The sequence below is a fragment of the Taudactylus pleione genome, unplaced genomic scaffold (assembly GCF_031769625.1).
Source record: "Taudactylus pleione unplaced genomic scaffold, aTauple2 ptg000242l, whole genome shotgun sequence".
In the NCBI taxonomy this organism is placed as follows: domain Eukaryota; kingdom Metazoa; phylum Chordata; class Amphibia; order Anura; family Myobatrachidae; genus Taudactylus; species Taudactylus pleione.
This window is the reverse complement of record NW_028284644.1, coordinates 4,488,265-4,507,981: the sequence shown is the minus strand read 5'-3', so window position 1 is coordinate 4,507,981 and position 19,717 is coordinate 4,488,265. Positions and strand designations below refer to the sequence as shown.

At 43.4% G+C, this 19,717-nt stretch overlaps 1 protein-coding gene across 1 annotated transcript in view; it reads left to right on the top strand.

Annotated features, from left to right (window-relative positions):
- Positions 1 to 19,717, top strand: part of LOC148516721 (beta-2-glycoprotein 1-like) — a 109,528-nt gene that overhangs the window by 74,824 nt on the left and 14,987 nt on the right. Inside the window, exon 9 of the mRNA XM_088479626.1 lies at positions 19,145 to 19,241. Within this exon, the coding sequence (XP_088335752.1) occupies positions 19,145 to 19,241 (97 nt within the window). The remainder of the gene's footprint in view (positions 1 to 19,144; positions 19,242 to 19,717) is intronic.

The following is a 19,717-nucleotide window of genomic DNA, read 5'->3' as shown; positions in this document are numbered from 1 at the left end:
GCACATGCCTATAGTTGCCTGCAATTAAGTAAAAAATGCAGTAACCAATCAGATATTATCTTTTTGAATATCTAATTGTTTAGTATGGGCATCTAGGGTTCTAAGAGAGGATCTTTGACGAAGTGATTTTATCTGAAATTTAGCATAATACTATTTTTTTTTAACACTTAATAGAATTTCGATTTTAAATTTTGCAGGCAAAATGCTAATTATTGGCAGCGTTGAAAAGCCGACATTTATTAAATAAACCCCTTAGCATGCAAATTACAGGTGTGCACCAACCCCCATGTTTTGGTTTTGGATCTGAATCTCCTTGTGTTGTGGATCTGGATTTGGTTTTGCCAAAACCACCCCTTGCTTGTTTTGGTTTTGGATCTATGTTTTTTTTTTCTTTCAAAAATTGATCAAATCTGCTAAAATCACATCATTTTTTTGTTGTTGTTCCTACAGTATTATTAACCTCAATAACATTAATTTCCACTCATTTCCAGTCAATTTTGACCACCTCACAGCTCATAATATAGATTTAATCTGGTTTAGGCCCAAAATTTGCACCAAGCTAGCTAGCTGACTAAGCTAAGTGGCAGCAGTGGGTGGCACAAACAAGTTGTAGTTCAACTTCCAACATGGCACATCAGAAAACAAATGTTTTTATTATTCAAGAGGCCTGAGTGAGTTGGAATATGTTTGTAGTTGAAGGCAGGGACAGGAAGGGTTGATTGGTAGTAAATTTATTTTGATTTGATTTTGAAGCAAATTTATGAGGGAGGGGAGGAGGGGAGGCATTTACAAAAAAAAATTTTCTCATTCACATCAGTCCTTGCATAAAAAAATCCTTGAGTGCTATGCCTGCTGCTGGTGGGAGTGGATTTTCATCCCAGAAGGGGACAAGGAAGACTACTAATAGTGCTTTCAAAAAACAATTGACTGTTAAACAATTCTTTGCAAAGATTCCACTTCACTAGAAAAGCATTTCCCAACCTGTACAGGGATATTAAAAAAAACTTAATTAGTGGCCTCCAAAATGTCGTTGTACCCACTGTCCACTTAACCACAGATATGTGGACAAGCCGAACAGAGCAAGTGCAAGATTTAAGGTTTAAGTCTTACGTTGCATCTTTCTTGAGAATCATTGAGCACTATGCCCGCTGCATAGACGTTGTGTCTTTCTTCCCAATGGACACAGATCTGAAGAGAGCTGTTGGTAAGCAAATTGTCAGCTCAAGTGGCATATGATGCAGTGGTGGCTTCTCCTTCAGTTTCTCCAGCAAGTACATCTGCCGAGAGAAAACTAAACTTTCCCAAAAAACTCCACTGGTGATGCAGCTGAGTCAACACAACCAAGTTTTTTTGTCTTGTGCCTAGCCATGACAATGAGCTTTTCTTTATCATGGGCAACAACTGATTCATCCACTGGTGCCTAATTTACACAAACAACATCATCAACATCCTCATCATCAACATCCTCATTAGCGTCAGCTACACAAATATCCTCATCCTGGTGCACTTCCACAGAAGCATCTTCAATTTCTATGTCAGCATGTTCACTTGTGCTTACTGTACATCATCATAAGGGGCAGAACCACCAGTCATAAATAAAGGCCAAGGCCTTAGCCTTTCCTTGCCACTTCATGTGGTGAAACTGGCATATTGCCAATTTTATGTCTTTCTGCAGCTAACTTTCCGTTTGATGTTTTCTTCTCTACCACTGTAAAATATTGCTTCTTGATTTTAGATCCCCTGACTTAAGCCCTGTATGCCCTTGGGCATCTGCTTTAGTACATGATGTAGATGGACTAGTATCGTCATAACTGGTGGCACTGGCAGCAGCTCCAGCACTAGTATGTGGTTCCTGCTCTCTTCTCAAGTCTCAACTGATCATTCTCCATATCAACAAACACAAATGAAGTGGGGTACAGCACACATGTCAATTTGTGGCAATTTTAAATATTACACTGCGGTATCAATGACCTACAGTGTCACATGATTATTTTATGAATAAGAAAAGAATAACACACTGCACTGCCACTTACAGTGTCACAAGATAATTTATGAATAAGAGTAACATATTGCACTACCACTTAGTGTCACAAGATGATTTATCAAAAAGAATAACACACTGCACTGCCACTTATAGTGTCACAAGATTATTTATGAATAAGAAAAGAATAACACACTGCACTGCAACTACAGTGTCACAATATTTTTAACGAATACACTGCATTTCCACTAACAGTATGACAATATTTTGAACACATACACTCTGGGCCTGATTCAGACCCGGTCGCAAGCGCTGAGCGCTCGCAACTGGGTCGATGGTGGCCCAGAGCGCATGCGCACGACGGAGCCGCCGCTAAAGTATCAGCCCAGCATCTCTAGTACACTTTGAGTAGTTTTTTGCTGCATCTGCCATGCAAACTTCAAATAATAAAATATTATGCTACACTTTCGGAGTGTCTTAGTCGCCTCCCAACTGCAGGTACAGCTATAGGCTCTGCATAATGTAGTTAAATGGTTTGGTAAATTGTGAATTCAGGACAATAGTTGCATTATTAATGGCTAAATGTCTGAAATAGTTCCCTAATATTACCCTATGAAATGAGTGTATGATAAAGTGGGAGTGTGTTTTGTGTCTTTATATCATGAAGTAGACTGTGAGGACCTGGAGTTTGTAAGTGACCTTAGTACATTGTATGCCAGTTAAGAAACTTGGAGGGCAGAGGCTGCTCTGTCATTGTCTGGATCCGTTAGTGTGTAATGAGAATCTGATTAAGAGCTCATGATGGGGCCTCTCTCCTGCCTGTAGCTTTGACTACCTGATGCTGCTGCTCATTTCTTAAGATGAATTGCAGCATGGAGTGTTGGAGTTCTGTTTGGTCTCCTCATTGAAAGCTGAACTATAAATGAGCACTGTTAAGTGTGAAACCTACTGTAAGTCTGGAGTATTAGTGGCCTTCGAGGCAAAATCAATTGGGCCATGAAAGCACAGTCGGAAAATAGCAGTGTGGGTCACCATCTTTCCTATAGCCATGAGTAGCGACACTGGTCACTCTTTTGTAAACTCCAGTCAGGTGATCAGCTCGGCCAATGGCAGTCCTCTCTCTCTAGCAAGTGAAGTGGGCTAAAATCAGATTACAGTCCAATGTCTTGTGGGTTGCTGATTTTCTAATTGCATTGGATGCCTGTGTACTCCTGTGTGTTGAGCTCTATTTTCATAGTGCTCCAGTATTCTGTTGTTACATCTGTGTGCCATGGTCCAATGTCCTAATCATCGCTACCATGTTCTGGCTCAAGTATTTGATCATTATCCTAGTGCACTATTCTCCAATATTCTGTTGCTACTCTAATGTGTTTTATTCTAGTATTCTATAACCACTCCCGAGTGTTGGCTGTAGTGTCTTTTCTCCCCTCCTGTGTGACCTCTAGAAATCTGATCTCTAGTGTCTTTATATACAGTCCTCTATACTACAGTGTGTCTCCTGAGCTCCAGTTCATAACCTACACTATGTGTCTGCTCAAGCTTTAGTCATCTGGGGTTCGGTTACAGTTGTTGTGAATCTCGTGATCCAGGATTCTGCAGCTGTGTGCCTTACAGTATTCAGGGTGCCTGAGTTCCATATTTATTAAACACTATCATGAAGCATGCAGTATCCTCTCCCTAGCTACTGGATTCTGTCATGGCCAGGGTATTTCAGCATGGCGCTAGGCGAGTGTTACCTGTGAGGTCATTGTGGCGCGGGCTGTCTGGTGGCGGAGCTGGTGTCTGGTGGGGGGCTTTGGCTGCGCGCGTTGTTGTGCGGGCCTGTTGTCACTCTGCGCTGGTAAGGCCTGGTGGCGTCTCCATTCCGTTTGGCATGGGCACCGCCATCTTGCCTTCTGGCCATGTGATGCGGCTGGCCAATCCTGGTGAGTCACATGTTCCCTCCAGCCAGTAACAACACGGCATGGGGTATTTAGGAAGGGTCAGTGCCTTCCTTCTTTGCCAGTGCAACGTGTATCTAAGCCTAGCTGAGAGGGAGTTCTCTGTGCTTATCTTGTTCCTGTGAATTCGCTGTCTGCCAGTCTGCCTGTCAGCTCCTAGCTCCCACTGGACTACCCCGCTTCCTCCATCACCCTTGCCCATACCTGAGTGCCTGAGCCTGCTGACATCCTGCGCTTCAGTTCACTACCTGCATACCTGGCTTGTATATTTTCAGTTCACTACCTGCATACCTGGCTTGATTACTTTCAGTTTCACTACCTGCACACCTGGACAGCTCTAATTGTTTCTACTTGGACATTAACTCTTTTACTCCCACCACAGAACTCTTGTGCACATTTATATATTCCTGGACTTTTATTTACTGCCACATTATATGTCTACTCAAGCACTTATTAAAAATCCTAGTTTTATTTTCAAATCTGCTTCTGTGATCGCTCCTGCTACCACCCCGGGTCCACAAACAACCCAGAACATAACAGTTTGCACTGGCCCCATGGAGCCGGCCACGGATCAGGAGTCAGGAGTGGATTTGTTCCAGTGCATTTCTGGTCGTTTAGAGAATCTGGAAAACATGCAGCATCAGATGGCTCAATTTCTGCAAGAGATGTCCAAGCGACAGGATAGTTTGCAAACTTCCTTTTCTACCCCTGGAGTACCAGCATCAACATCCGCTTTAGCGTCTGGGAATACAGGAGGCAGATCATCTCCCCACTTACATCTTCCTTTACCAAGTAAATTTGACGGCAACTCTAAACTCTGCCGAGGATTCCTAAATCAGTGTGACATAAATTTTACCCTGCAGCCTGACAACTTTCTAACTGCAAGAACTAAAGTGGCTTATATAGTCTCTCTGTTATCCGGCCAGGCCTTGGAATGGGCTTCCCCACTCTGGGAGCGCTCAGATCCGCTGCTGAATAATTATGCAGGCTTTGTGTCATCCTTCAGGAGGATTTTCGATGAACCTGGGCGTACTGTATCAGCATCATCAAACATCATGACACTGAGACAAGGGGTCCGTCCTGTCAGTCAATATGCCGTGCAATTTCAAATTTTAGCATCAGAGCTCAAATGGAATGAGGAAGCCCTCACCTCAGCCTTCTGGCATGGGTTGTCAGACCGACTAAAGGATGACCTAGTCACTCGAGAGCTTCCTACTAATCTGAACGACATGATTTCGTTGTGTATCAAAGTTGACCTACGCTTCAGGGAACGTCAGGCTGAAAAAAACAGAACTGACCGGCAAAGGTCATTTACCCCCTCCATTTCTACCCGACCCATTCCTTCTCCTACTGAAGAGGAGCCTATGCAGGTGAATCATACACACCTCTCCAAAGAAGAACATCAGAGAAGAATGCAAAAGAACCTCTGTCTGTACTGCGGAGAGTCCGGTCACCTGCTGATCTCCTGCCCCCGTAAACAGGGAAATGCCAAATCCTAACTGACCCTGGAGACATCAAGTTAGGAGTTATGAACCCATCTCCAAAAATTAAAGATTTCACGATTACCCTAGCCTTGGATCTTAAACCCAAACCTGTCTTTGCTACTACTCTACTTGACTCGGGAGCAGCCGGAAATTTCATAACGTCTAGTTTCATAGATAAATTTCAGATTCCTTGTTTGTCTCTCAACCATGCCATCTCTCTGACCTCTATAGACGGACGCCCTCTAACTAACGGGATAGTCACCAAAGAGACTTAACCAGTATTGGTCCGAATTGGGGCACTTCATTCTGAGTCCTTAAAAATCCTGGTGATATCAGAGGCCTCTCAAGAAATTGTTCTTGGTCTACCCTGGTTACGTCAACAGAATCCCATGATTGATTGGAGTTCTATGCAGATTCTGTCATGGGGTATGGACTGTCAGAAATCCTGTCATCCAAAAATTCGACCTGTGAGGAAGACAGTTCCATTAGTTTCTTCTGCCATTCCCAAGGAATATCAGATGTTTGCCGATGTGTTCTCTGAGCAACAAGCAAATATCTTACCCCCTCATAGGGAATGGGACTGTCCAATTGAATTGATACCTGATAAGATACCACCTCGTGGTCGTACCTATCCGCTGTCCTTGCCTGAGACTCAAGCCATGACCGAGTACATCCAGGACAACCTGGCAAAGGGGTTCATTCGCCCCTCTACTTCACCTGCCGGAGCTGGGTTCTTCTTCGTTGGCAAGAAGGATGGTGGTCTAAGACCATGTATCGATTATCGAGGCCTTAATGACATTACTGTAAAGAATCGATACCCTCTTTCCCTGATTACTGAGTTGTTTGATAGAGTTCTGTCATTTTTTCTAAATTAGATCTGAGAGGGGCTTACAACCTCATTCGTATCCGAGCTGGCGATGAATGGAAGACCGCTTTTAATACCAGAGATGGACATTCGAATATTTAGTAATGCCTTTTGGATTGTGTAATGCCCCTGCTGTCTTTCAAAGTTTTGTTAATGAGATTTTCCGGGATCTGTTATATGTTTCGGTTGTTGTCTATCTGGATGACATACTGATTTTTTCACCCTCTGAGGCTAAATATCAAGAACATGTTAAAGAAGTTCTGACCCATTTGAGAGAAAACCACCTTTACTGCAAACTGGAGAAGTGCGTCTTTGGAGTGCCCAGTGTACCTTTTCTCGGCTATGTAATATCTGGCTCCAGTTTAGAAATGGACCCCAAGAAGGTACAAGCAATTCTGGATTGGACCCGACCTCAGACACTGAAGACCATCCAGAGATTGTTGGGCTTCACCAATTATTATAGCCGCTTCATTAAGGGATTTTCTACACTGCTGGCTCCCATTACAGCCTTGACCCGCAAAGGTGCTAATCCTGCCCAATGGTCACCTGAGGCAGAGTCTGCCTTTCATCTTCTAAAACAGGCCTTTATCTCAGCAACAGTTCTTCGACAACCAGATCTGGACAGGCCTTTTTTGTTGGAAGTAGATGCATCATCTGAAGCTGTGGGAGCAGTCTTGTCTCAACGTTATGAGGACAACCGAGTCCATCCGTGTGGGTTCTTTTCTAAAAAATTCTCACCTGCCGATAGGAAGTACGCCATAGGTGAGCAAGAACTACTAGCTGTAAAGTTGGCGTTGAAGGAATAGAGATATTTGCTAGAAGGCACCAAGTTTCCATTTACTGTATTTACAGACCATAGAAATCTCCTATTTCTCAAAAACCGCCAATGTGTGAGTCCTCGTTTGGCCCGCTGGGCAATATTCTTTGCAAGGTTTCAGTTCACCCTGACCTTCCGGTCTGGAGCACTTAATCAGAGGGCTGATGCCCTATCGAGATCTCTCCTCTGTGATGATCAATCTGAAAATCAAAGCAATACCCCTGTCTTGGAATCAAGAGTTTTCGCCGCATTACAAGTTCGGCCTCCTACGGGAAAATCATTTGTGGCCCCGGAATTAAGGAAGCAGCTTCTCACTTGGGCACATTCCTCTCGCTTCGCAGGGCACTCAGGCACTTGGAAGACCTCGGAGTTCCTGAAAAGACACTATTGGTGGCCTTCTATGAAGGCAGATATAATGGAGTTCATCTCTTCCTGCTCCTCCTGTGCCCAGCATAAATCATCACAACAAGCTCCAGCTGGGGAATCGCTTCCATTACCTACACCATCACGTCCATGGATGCATCTCTCCATGGATTTCGTCACAGACCTGCCAGTCTCTCAAGGTTTCAACACTATCTGGGTTGTAATAGACCAATTTTCTAAGATGGTCCATTATATACCGTTGAAGAAGTTACCTTCTGCCCCTGACCTGGCACAGTTGTTTGTCCAACACATATTTCGTCTACATGGCCTTCCTGCTGAAATTGTCTCTGACTGTGGTGTGCAGTTTGCTGCAAAATTCTGGAGGGCTTTGTGTTCTGTTCTTCAAGTGAAGTTAAACTTTTCCACGGCCTACCATCCGCAAAGCAACGGCTCCTCCAAGAGAGTTAATCAAGATCTAGAGACTTTCTTAAGAATTTTTATGTCAACTTCCCAGGACAATTGGGCTGCCTTGCTGCCATGGGCTGAGTTTGCACATAATGCTTCCTACCACTCGTCAACTAATCAAACGCCTTTTCAGGTTGTATATGGCCTTCATCCTCGTGTTCCTGAATTCCGAAGCCTGCCTGTTTTCGATGTTCCGTCCGTGGAGGACACGTTGCGGAATTTTGCTGCCATCTGGACTCAAGTAAGGTCTGAGTTGTTGAAGGCATCCTCTCGCTATAAGACCCAGGCTGATAAGAAGCGTAGAATAGTTCCACGCATGCAAGTTGGAAGCCAGGTCTGGTTGTCCACCTGGAATCTTTGTCTGAGGGTTCCTTCTATGAAATTTGCACCACGCTTCATTGGTCCCTTCACCATAACAGAAGTCATTAATCCAGTGGCCTATCGTCTACAGTTACCCCCATAACTAAAAATCCCTAATTCCTTCCATATTTCCTTATTAAAACCCCTGGTCCTGAATAAGTTCCATAATACTCTACCTGCTTCTCCTCGAGTCCAGACAGAGAGAGGAGTTGAGTTTGAGGTCACCCAGATCTTGGACTCTCGTCTACGCAGAGGTCATCTACAGTATTTGCAGGACTGGAAAGGTTACGGTCCAGAGGAACATTGCTGGACCGATGCTCGTGATGTTCACGCTCCCATGCTCATCAGGAGATTCCATTCCGCCCATCCGGAGAAGCCTGATGAGTGTCCTGAGGCCACCCCAAAAGGGGGGGGTACTGTCACGGCCAGGGTATTTCAGCATGGCGCTAGGCGAGTGTTACCTGTGAGGTCATTGTGGTGCGGGCTGTCTGGTGGTGGAGCTGGTGTCTGGCGGGGGGCTTTGGCTGCGCGCGTTGTTGTGCAGGCCTGTTGTCACTCTGCGCTGGTAAGGCCTGGTGGCGTCTCCATTCCGTTTGGCATGGGCACCGCCATCTTGCCTTCTGGCCATGTGATGCGGCTGGCCAATCCTGGTGAGTCACATGTTCCCTCCAGCCAGTAACAGCACGGCATGGGGTATTTAGGAAGGGTCAGTGCCTTCCTTCTTTGCCAGTGCAACGTGTATCTCAGCCTAGCTGAGAGGGAGTTCTCTGTGCTTATTCTGTTCCTGTGAATTCGCTGTCTGCCAGTCTGCCTGTCAGCTCCTAGCTCCCACTGGACTACCCCGCTTCCTCCATCACCCTTGCCCATACCTGAGTGCCTGAGCCTGCTGACATCCTGCGCTTCAGTTCACTACCTGCATACCTGGCTTGTTTATTTTCAGTTCACTACCTGCATACCTGGCTTGATTACTTTCAGTTTCACTACCTGCACACCTAGACAGCTCTAATTGTTTCTACTTGGACATTAACTCTTTTACTCCCACCACAGAACTCTTGTGCACATTTATATATTCCTGGACTTTTATTTACTGCCACATTATATGTCTACTCAAGCACTTATTAAAAATCCTAGTTTTATTTTCAAATCTGCTTCAGTGATCGCTCCTGCTACCACCCCGGGTCCACAAACAACCCAGAACATAACAGATTCAAGCTACTGCCCTCATCTGGAGTCTAATGTCTCACTTCACCTCCTTCCTGTCTTCTGTTCATTGAAACACAGTGCCTCCTTCACAGTCCTACATATAACTACTCCATTGTGTCTCACACCTCTTCACTATCTCTCTTCATTCTCCCTGTGATGACAACTGGAGCAGAATTGTAACCTGTGGGGTTTCTGAAGTGAAGCATCAAACCTTTTTGCATGGTCCCTGATGAAGCCAAGTGCTCCAATAGACTCTGCACCTCTGGGGAAGCTGTATCAAACCAGAATTAACAGTACATATCTCCCACATTTTTGTGACATTCCGACACTAGAGAGAGATGTAATAGCCTGCAAGATGCAGGCATTGGTCCAATTACGAGTCTGCCCATTGTTTTAAACCAGCAATAATTTAAAACTAAATAACAGCCACATGCTTATCAGACATCTACACATACCCATCAGCCCTCTCTTCATGCCCATCTGACCTTCATATTTTTCATTTACATGCCATCAGACATCCACATATGCCATCAGAAACAGGTGAGCATGAACTTTACATATCATCAGTCCCCTCCACATGCTCCTTACTTTCCCATTAGATCCATCCACATGCCATCAGACCTCACTACATGCCCACCAGACCTCCCTATTTGCCCCTTACATGTTATGAGAAACCCTCCCAAGACCCTTAAATGCCCATCAGGTGACCTCATATGCCCCTTATGCCCATCAGACTACATGTGCCTAACAATCACTTCAAACCTACCAAATGTCATGAGACCTTCTTATATAACTGCACATACCATCAGATTTTCTCCTCATGCCATCAGACTCACCCAACTTGCTGTAAAATTTCCCTTCAGACTGCCCCACATGCCATTAGACTACCCCACCCACATGCCACCAGACCTCCTCCCCATATTGTCAGGCTCCCATGCCCATTATATGCCTATCAGATGTCCACATGTGTCCTTTATATGTCATAAGACTTCCACGTAATATGTTTACCACATCTCCTCCATTAACTGTTGCTGCTGCAGCCCATGCAAAGAGCAGGGAATCGGAATGTATGACCACCGGGCCTCAGCCAGGCAGATGAAACCCCAAAGTCGGAAGGCTGGCAGATGAAGATCATGACTGAGGTGAGTAACTACCCTAACCCTTCCCTATCCCCCCTAACCCTCCCTTAGGGGTGCCTAACCCTAACCACCCCCTAATGCCTAACCCTAACCTCCCCCCAGGGGTGCCTAAACCTAACCCCCCCTCGCCGCACCCTAAACCTAACCCTCCTGGGGGGGTGCCAGACTCTAACCCCCCCATGGTGTCTGACCCTAACTCCCCCTTCCCCTAGCCTAACCCTAACCCTCCCGGGGGGGTGCCTGACCCTAAGTCCCCCAGGGAGTCCCTAAATCTAACCCTCCCCCCCACGACTATGAGCTCCCGATGCCCGGCTTACCTACGTTCAGTATGCCGGGCGTCGGGATTTTGGAATGGGGCTAATGATAGGCTTCAGTATTTAGACGCCTATCATTAGTCCCATGCCAGGCTTTCACTGTCGGGAAGCTGGCAGTTGGCATTTCAACCATCGGCTTCCTGATTACATCCCAAGGAGCAGAACTGTGGGACAGCACACTCTCTTCTTTCTAAATACAGCTGGACCTCTGTGTGTGTAGCTGCTGTGTCTGTATAAATAATAATAATAATTATAATAATTATTATTATTATTTTTTTATATAGTGCTTTTTTCCAGTAGAACTCAAGGTGCTTTACAGAAAACATGAACATAATACAGATTTTTAGATTTGCAGAAAATGCAGAAAGCTGATTTGGGTGTAGATCAGTTTCAAAGGTTATTCCTCTGATCCACAAAGGTGCCCGGTGAGGCAGCCATCATGAGAGCACTACAAAGGATACAATGGATGGAAGAGGCAATGTCTGGAAGAAATGACATGTAATAGAGGAGCTAGTAGATAATCTCTTATCTTGCTTTAGTACAGTATTCTGTAGCTCTGAGCTACAGAATACTAAAGCAAGATAAGAGATTATTTTAGAAAATAAGCAGATCATTTACCCTTACAGCATAGCATTGGTGCTCAGTGCCAGTGCAGGATACCACTGTGAGGATCCCGGGTTTATGCGTGCGTTATTTTCGCCCTTTCGCCGTATACCGCCTTGAGAATCTCGCACAGTACCCCAGGTCCTTTATGAGTCCCCTTTTAGGTGAACTCATTGTCCGACAAAAATTTGTCTAAAACTTAACTTTTAATGATTAAATAATTAAATGAACAATAAATGGACTCCATAATACACACAAAAAAAGAAAGAAGGACATACAAAATTCCTTAAACATAAAAATACTCGCGCAGCCAGCTTATAAGCATGTTGTTGCGGTATTAATCTGAATAGGGACAAACTAATAATGTTGTCCTCTATATTCAATAAAAACTCTATTATATATAAACCTATCAGTTTAGGTAAAATACTTTCATATATCTAGATTGTAATGTATTCATTCAAGGTTTATTTAGAACAAAAAAAGGTGAATTTGAATAACCATTACCCTAATTATTGGACTCATAATTCTACTGTAGCCAAGACAAGATATAATATTACTTTCTGTCTCAATCTCATAAATACATTCGGGAAAGGTTATTTTGCTGCATAATATCACATCTATTTAAATTGCCCCATGTAGCCTTATAATTAAACCCTGCTTAGGTCATTTAAACCTTGGTGCCTCCTCCGCCAATTCTCTTCAAAATTCAGTGCACAAAAGAACAATGAAAATGTACAACATCATCAGTCATATACTGATAACAATACCCTATTCCTAAAATAGCCTCTTATATTGCTATATCATATCTTATATATAGTACACAGTTAATGCATTCACCAGTTTATAAAGTGTCAATAAAAGAATTCCCCTACCATAAATGTGAAAATTATTAGGTAGTGATAAAACACATATATAACCTCTATTATAAAGTTGTGCAATTGTGTACACAATTAAATATGATAAGCTCATGTAGAAGACAAGGAAATATCAATATGTAACAGATGGCTCTGCCCTATTGGAGGAAGATCTCTCACCCCTTATCTGTTTACCATTGGTATTGAACAGACAAGAGGGAAAGTGAGACCCCCTAGGTGCAGAGCGAGAAATCAGTGGAGAGAATAGAAGCCGGTTTCTACTTTCCCTGCAAACACCGGCAACCCCCTGTTGTGAGTACACAGTGCAGGGCGGATTGACCGGTGAAAGCGGGATGAGAGCGCCGGCTGAGGTACCTGTTAGCAGGGCTGTGTCATGGGGGAGGTGTGCGGGAGCTCAGTCCCTAGCCGCAGTGCGTGAGCCGTCCAATTTGCCGGTCACCTGTACAACATACGGAGGTCCGGTGAGGCGGCTCGTTCTGATGACGCGCGTTTCACTACAAAGCTTGTTCACATCAGAGGCTCTGATGTTGTACAGGTGACCGGCAAATTGGACGGCTCACGTGCTGCGGCTAGGGACTGAGCTCCCGCACACCTCCCCCATGACACAGCCCTGCTAACAGGTACCTCAGCCGGCGCTCTCATCCTGCTTTCACCGGTCAATCCGCCCTGCACTGTGTACTCACAACAGGGGGTTGCCGGTGTTTGCAGGGAAAGTAGAAACCGGCTTCTATTCTCTCCACTGATTTCTCACTCTGCACCTAGGGGGTCTCACTTTCCCTCTTGTCTGTTCAATACCAATGGTAAACAGATAAGGGGTGAGAGGTCTTCCTCCAATAGGGCAGAGCCATCTATTACATATTAATATTTCCTTGTCTTCTACACGAGCTTATCATATTTAATTGTGTACACAATTGCACAACTTTATAATAGAGATTATATATGTGTTTTATCACTACCTAATAATTTTCACATTTATGGTAGGGGAATTCTTTTATTGACACTTTATAAACCTTGTGAATGCATTAACTGTGTACTATATATAAGATATGATATAGCAATATAAGAGGCTATTTTAGGAATAGGGTATTGTTATCAGTATATGACTGATGATGTTGTACATTTTCATTGTTCTTTTGTGCACTGAATTTTGAAGAGAATTGGTGGAGGAGGCACCAAGGTTTAAATGACCTAATCAGGGTTTAATTATAAGGCTACATGGGGCAATTTAAATAGATGTGATATTATGCAGCAAAATAACCTTTCCCGAATGTATTTATGAGATTGAGACAGAAAGTAATATTATATCTTGTCTTGGCTACAGGAGAATTATGAGTCCAATAATTAGGGTAATGGTTATTCAAATTCACCATTTTTTGTTCTAAATAAACCTTGAATGAATACATTACAATCTAGATATATGAAAGTATTTTACCTAAACTGATAGGTTTATATATAATACAGAGTTTTTATTGAATATAGAGGACAACATTATTAGTTTGTCCCTATTCAGATTAATACCGCAACAACATGCTTATAAGCTGGCTGTGCGAGTATTTTTATGTTTAAGGAATTTTGTATGTCCTTCTTTCTTTTTTTGTGTGTATTATGGAGTCCATTTATTGTTCATTTACTTATTTAATTATTAAAAGTTAAGTTTTAGACAAATTTTGTCGGACAATTAGTGCACCTAAAAGGGAAATCTTCTGCTTTAGAATCATTCTTTGATTCTACACACAATATAACTATATATTGACCTTTTTCCCGTGGTGCACCACCAGCCACAAGGTAATTTAATACAAAGTCTATGATAGGACAATAAATATATTGATAATAGGATGGGTATATTAACAAATTCATTTTCTATTTATTCCTGTGCGGATTCAAAAAAACTTTACCCCTTCCTTTATGAGTCCCTTTAGATCGCACAGGAAACGGCACAATACCAAAGGTATAACGATACCTTTATTTTACATATCACTACTTCTACATGTAAAAACAGCAACTACACACTATTGTACAATATATACAGAAATGCCAATAGTATTAGCTAACTTTGGGGAACCCAGACACATGTCCCTATAGCGGGGGACCCTTTAGTGTTAGAAAGGTGGGCAGCTATACCGTCCGGCTTACCCATCTGGGCTGGGGACACCACACTTGTACAAGGTTGCTGTGTGGCTCCACGCTTCTCCAGAAAATGGCCTCTCCGTCCCTGGATGGCAGACTGGCAGGATCTCCCGACTCCTTTGTGTCCAGCCTTGGTCCTGCCACTTAGGGTAGGACCTCCACAAACCTCAGGTCTCAGGTCAGAACTCCCTGCCTAATACCTAAGTTTGCTATTTCCCACCAAGAGGTGACACCCCTGAGCTCTGCTATTGGGTGATTTGAATCCTCTATACAGTTAGAGATCATGTCTTAAGGTGCGTACACACTGGGCGATAAAGTGGATGACTGAACGATAACAATATCGTTATCGTTCAGTCGTCCACTTTATCGTCCATTTTTAACCCCAAAAAGATGAACGATAACGACGACGTGAGTTCCCGCGGGTCGTTCGTCATTATCGTTCATCGGGCTGACATGCAGGCCAACCTGACGATCTCGTCAGGTTGCTGCATGTCAGGGAATGGGGGAGAGAGCCCGGCGCTGAACGATATCGTTAATGATATCGTTCAGCGGCTGTGCTCAATGTCATGAACGACATTGAGCACAGCCTGCCGGGGACAACACTACACGATATCGCTCAGGGAGCATATAGTGTAGTGTGTACCCACCATTACCTCACTCCAGAGGTGAGGATTCCGGTGCCAAGCTGTCTGACACAGGACCCCTTTGGACAAAGACCACTCCATCACATTGACAAGGGGATTCAGCATATCAAGGCAATAAAACCAGTCACTGTTAACCCCTCATAGTCATTTGTGATGTCACATGCCATTCAGTTGGCTATAGCTTCCTGTCTAGAGCTTAGAGAGAGGGGGGCTGTGGGGGTTATCAGCTTTGTAACTTCCTATGGGGATATCAACAGGCATACACAGATGCCAGGCTGCCTGTACATTCCAGTGGAAGGGGGGGAATTTCTCCCCCCTGCCTCCTTACCACACATTACAGTATTACATATGTCATATGCATCTTATACGTAAATATCAGGCTTTAGAGATATAATACACTGATAAGCACAAACACTTGTATATACAGTAGGGACTATTTCCCGCCATGGGAATTACATATTACACACAGTAACACAACATGGTCAGACTCCTTGATATAAGGTCCTATTAAGGTCCAATACACAGGAAAGCAGAAACAGGCTGTAAAAAGTATACCATATTGGGACGGGCTGAATAGCAGGGTTGTAAGACACTGGGGGGGCTACATAGGCCGTCACAACCACCTTCACCCTTCACAAAATAATGTTATTTGTATGCTTTGGGGAATCCTAAACCTGTGTAATAAAATTGGAACATTATCCTTAAAAAAGTGTGATGTTAATCCACTGATACAGTATGTGTTCAACATTGTTAGGATTTTATTAGTTCTATGTACAATGTACATACAACATTTCAGTTTAGCATGATTACAACTATATTTTCTGAAGAGATTATAGATCATATGCTGTCTGATTCTGGATTTATTGAGTACCTTGACCTGGTCTCACTCAAATAGTTGATATATAGAGATGTGCGCCGACCCCCGTGTTTTGGTTTTGGATCTGGATCTCCCCTGGTTTTGGATCTGAATCTGGTTTTGGATTTTTTTCCTTGGTGTTTTGTTTTTAGGTTTTGGTTTTGGATCTGTATTTTTTCCCAAAAATTATATAAACAGCTAAAACCAAATAATTTGGGCCTGTTTTTGTTCTTACAGTATTATTAACCTTAGTAAATCATTTTCAGGCATTTCTAGGCATTTTTAACCATCTCACAGCTCACAATGTTGATTTCACTATTTTTCACCAATACAGGCCAAAGGCTGCAGCGAGCTGGCTGGCTAAAGTAAGCAACAGAGCAGCAGCAGAAACGAACAGCAGTTTAAAAAAATCTAGGACATCTATGAAACATTGCCACACAGCAGTGGCAGACAGGATGGCAATTTAATAAACCGTAATAATGTCTGTCGGCAATGCCCCAAATTGTGCCAAATGTAAAGTAAAGAGGTCCAAGATGGAATTGTCCCTCCCACCCACTCTTATGTGGGATATTAAAAAGGACATGCACAGTTTAACAAACCAAGCACTTTAGCCACTAGGACTGACACTTTCGTGGCTGAACTCCTTGGTTTGTTTGGGCCCCCACAAAACAATTTTTGGAAGGACTACCTTCAATTATTGAGGAGGTTGATGATGAGGGTGTTGGTGGTGGAGATTGCATGTGCTGGTCCAAACTGCTGGTAGCTGATACTGGACTGCTTTTTATTAATTTACAAATTATAATTTTGTTAAACAAATTGCATGAACTCGCTGCAAATGACGTAACAGGGAGGAGGTGCCTAGATGGTTTACGTTCCTTCCTCTGCTAACTTTGGCTTTACAAATAGAACAGGTGCCTTCAAAACTGTTGTTAGAATTTAGATTAAAATAATTCCACACCCAAGACATTGCTTTTCTGGCTTTCTTTTTATCATTAGCAAGAACTGCTGCCACTGGTGGCTGATTTACGCAAACCACATCCTTATCATCAACGTCCACATTAGCGTCAGATAAGACACAAATTTCCCCCTCATCCTCCTTTTGCACTTCCTCCATACTATCATCCTCATTTTTTATTATTTCACCATCTAATACTAGCACAGCCATCATGGCATCAGTGATCCGTTGTGAAACTCGGTGACAGCTGTTAAACTTACTTCCTCTATCAAAGGACTGTTTAATAGTCAATTGTTTTTTTAAATCACTTCCGATCACGAATGAGGATGTTGATGATGATGCAGGTGTTGGTGTTGGAGATTAAAGGCGCTTGAATCCCACAGAGAGGGAGCAGGTAGGTGACAATGGACTTGTTACATTTTGAGTTTTGGTACTTGGCAACATACACTTTGATATTTCATTAATGCGCTCCAAGTGAAGTAACAAGGAGGAGGTTCCTAGGTAGTTTAGGTCCCTCCCTCTACTCACTCTTGCTTTGCAATGGTTACATATGGCTTGACAACTGCTGTCCGGATTGGGGTGGAAGTAATTCCACACGTGAGAAGTGGATTTTTTTTTCTCTTGCCCCAGCATGACAACAATGGGCTTTGGCTTTTTCAATCCATGGGCAACAGCTGTTGCCTTACTTACACAAAGGACATCCTCGGCATCAACATCCTCATCACCAACATCTTCATCATAAACATCCTCATCATCCTTAGCACCTTCAACTACCAAAATATCCTCCGCCATGTGCAATTCCACAGAAGCATCCTCACTGACTACGTCTGCAAGATGTTGACTGCCCTTCACCACATTTACAGAGGGCACACAAATTTTGGAACTTGGAGGATCCTCCAGTACACTAGTATTTAGGTCTAGCTCACACATGGCAACCACGGACACACTTGCACTCTCCTCTGGAATTTGTGATTTAGATTTCTCAGAGCACACAGTTGTTTTTTCCTGAAGGGCTATCAGAATCAGAAACAGCAGTCTTCATAAAGAAAGGCCAAGGCCTTATCCTTTCCTTGCCACTTCGTGTAGTGAATGGCATATTGACAAATTTTTGTTTATCTAAAGGAAAATTTCCATTCAATTTTTTTTTCTTAACTTCAGCAAAAGTAGCTTTGCCATATAGAAGGTGTGACTTAAGCCCTGGGAAATGAACCTTCATAGAGGACGAGGATGTTGATGGCCTTGCACTGCTGGTGGCAGCTACAACATGTGTTTCTTGGCCTTGCTCTCCTGTCATGTGACAGCCCTCTATATTTTCTACTGTCTTGAAGCAGTGTCACAAGCACCAATAGTGTAGCCAAGGTGTGGTTACAAAATTCACACACGTGCAGTCGTGCGCACACAGAAAAAAAATTGACAAAAAAATACACTGTATTTTTTTTTTGCCGGTCCACAACTTGAGCCCAGAGCACAGATTGATGATGACTGGAGTCAGGCAGCAATAGGTTGCATTGCCGACTTGCTAGATCTTGTGCGGTTAAGCCTAACACGCACACAGACAAATATATATTACACAAAAAATATATTTTTTGGGGGGGGTTCAGAACTTGGGCCCAGTTGGACATAGCAGACAGCACAGCAGACAGCACCAGCACAGATGGATCAGCAACAGCCCAGATGGACACAGCAGACAGCACAACAACAGCCCAGAATGGATCAGCACCAACCCAGGACACAGCAGACAGAACAGCACATCACCTCTCCCTAGCCCTACACTGCACACCCTCCCTATTCAGTCTCCACAGCCGGAGTGAAATGGCACCCGCCAGCATCCCTTATATATAGAGACGAAAGCTTGCGAGCCACGAGCTTTCGTCTCTACGGTTTTGCCTCGATTTGAGAGATCCGAGTAAGGCGGGAACATCCGAGCCAGCTTGGATCCGACTCGGATCTGCTAAATTCGGGTGGGTTTGGATCTCTAAATTCCGAACCCGCTCATCTCTATTGATATATAGCATACCTTTGTCATAAACAAATAAAGGAGTCTAGGTTGATTCAGTCAAAGTAGAAAATCATAAACCATAAATGTATTCTTAATAAAATTAATAATGTTGGCATCTGGTAATGTGATAGAAACAAAACTATTGTTTCTTTAGAAGTGACCTGCGGGGCTGCTGAGCAGATTCGAAATGGAGAAGTACAATTAACAGGAACTGATTTTGGCTCAATAGCTGCCTACAGCTGCAATAATGGGTGAGTTCAATATAAACAGTAAGTAAATAAGAAAATGCTTAAATTGACATATGTTATAAACAAAATCGGTTATTACAGCTAGAACTACCACCACAATTACCTGTGATTCAACTCTGAAATAAAAATAAAATCATTAGAGATGTGCGTGGACCCCCGGGAATTGGTTTTGGTTGGGTTCTTCTAATTCATCTTTGTACTTTGGTTTTGGCAAAACCACTGTGAAGTGTTTTGGTTCAGATTTGGTTTGGGTTTGGTTTTTAAATCCAAGTTCCGAACTCACTACAGAGCAGAACTAGGGGCCAGATTCAGACTTGTTCGCTAGGATGCGTTCGCTCCTAGCTGGCGATGGTTCGCAATGTGAACATGCGTATGCATCACAGTGCGCGTGCGCTAACTAGTCCATGCGATCGTGAAACGATCGCCCCATGTATAAAGACGCCCCACCAGAATGAGTGACAGTACACGCCATTTGTGGG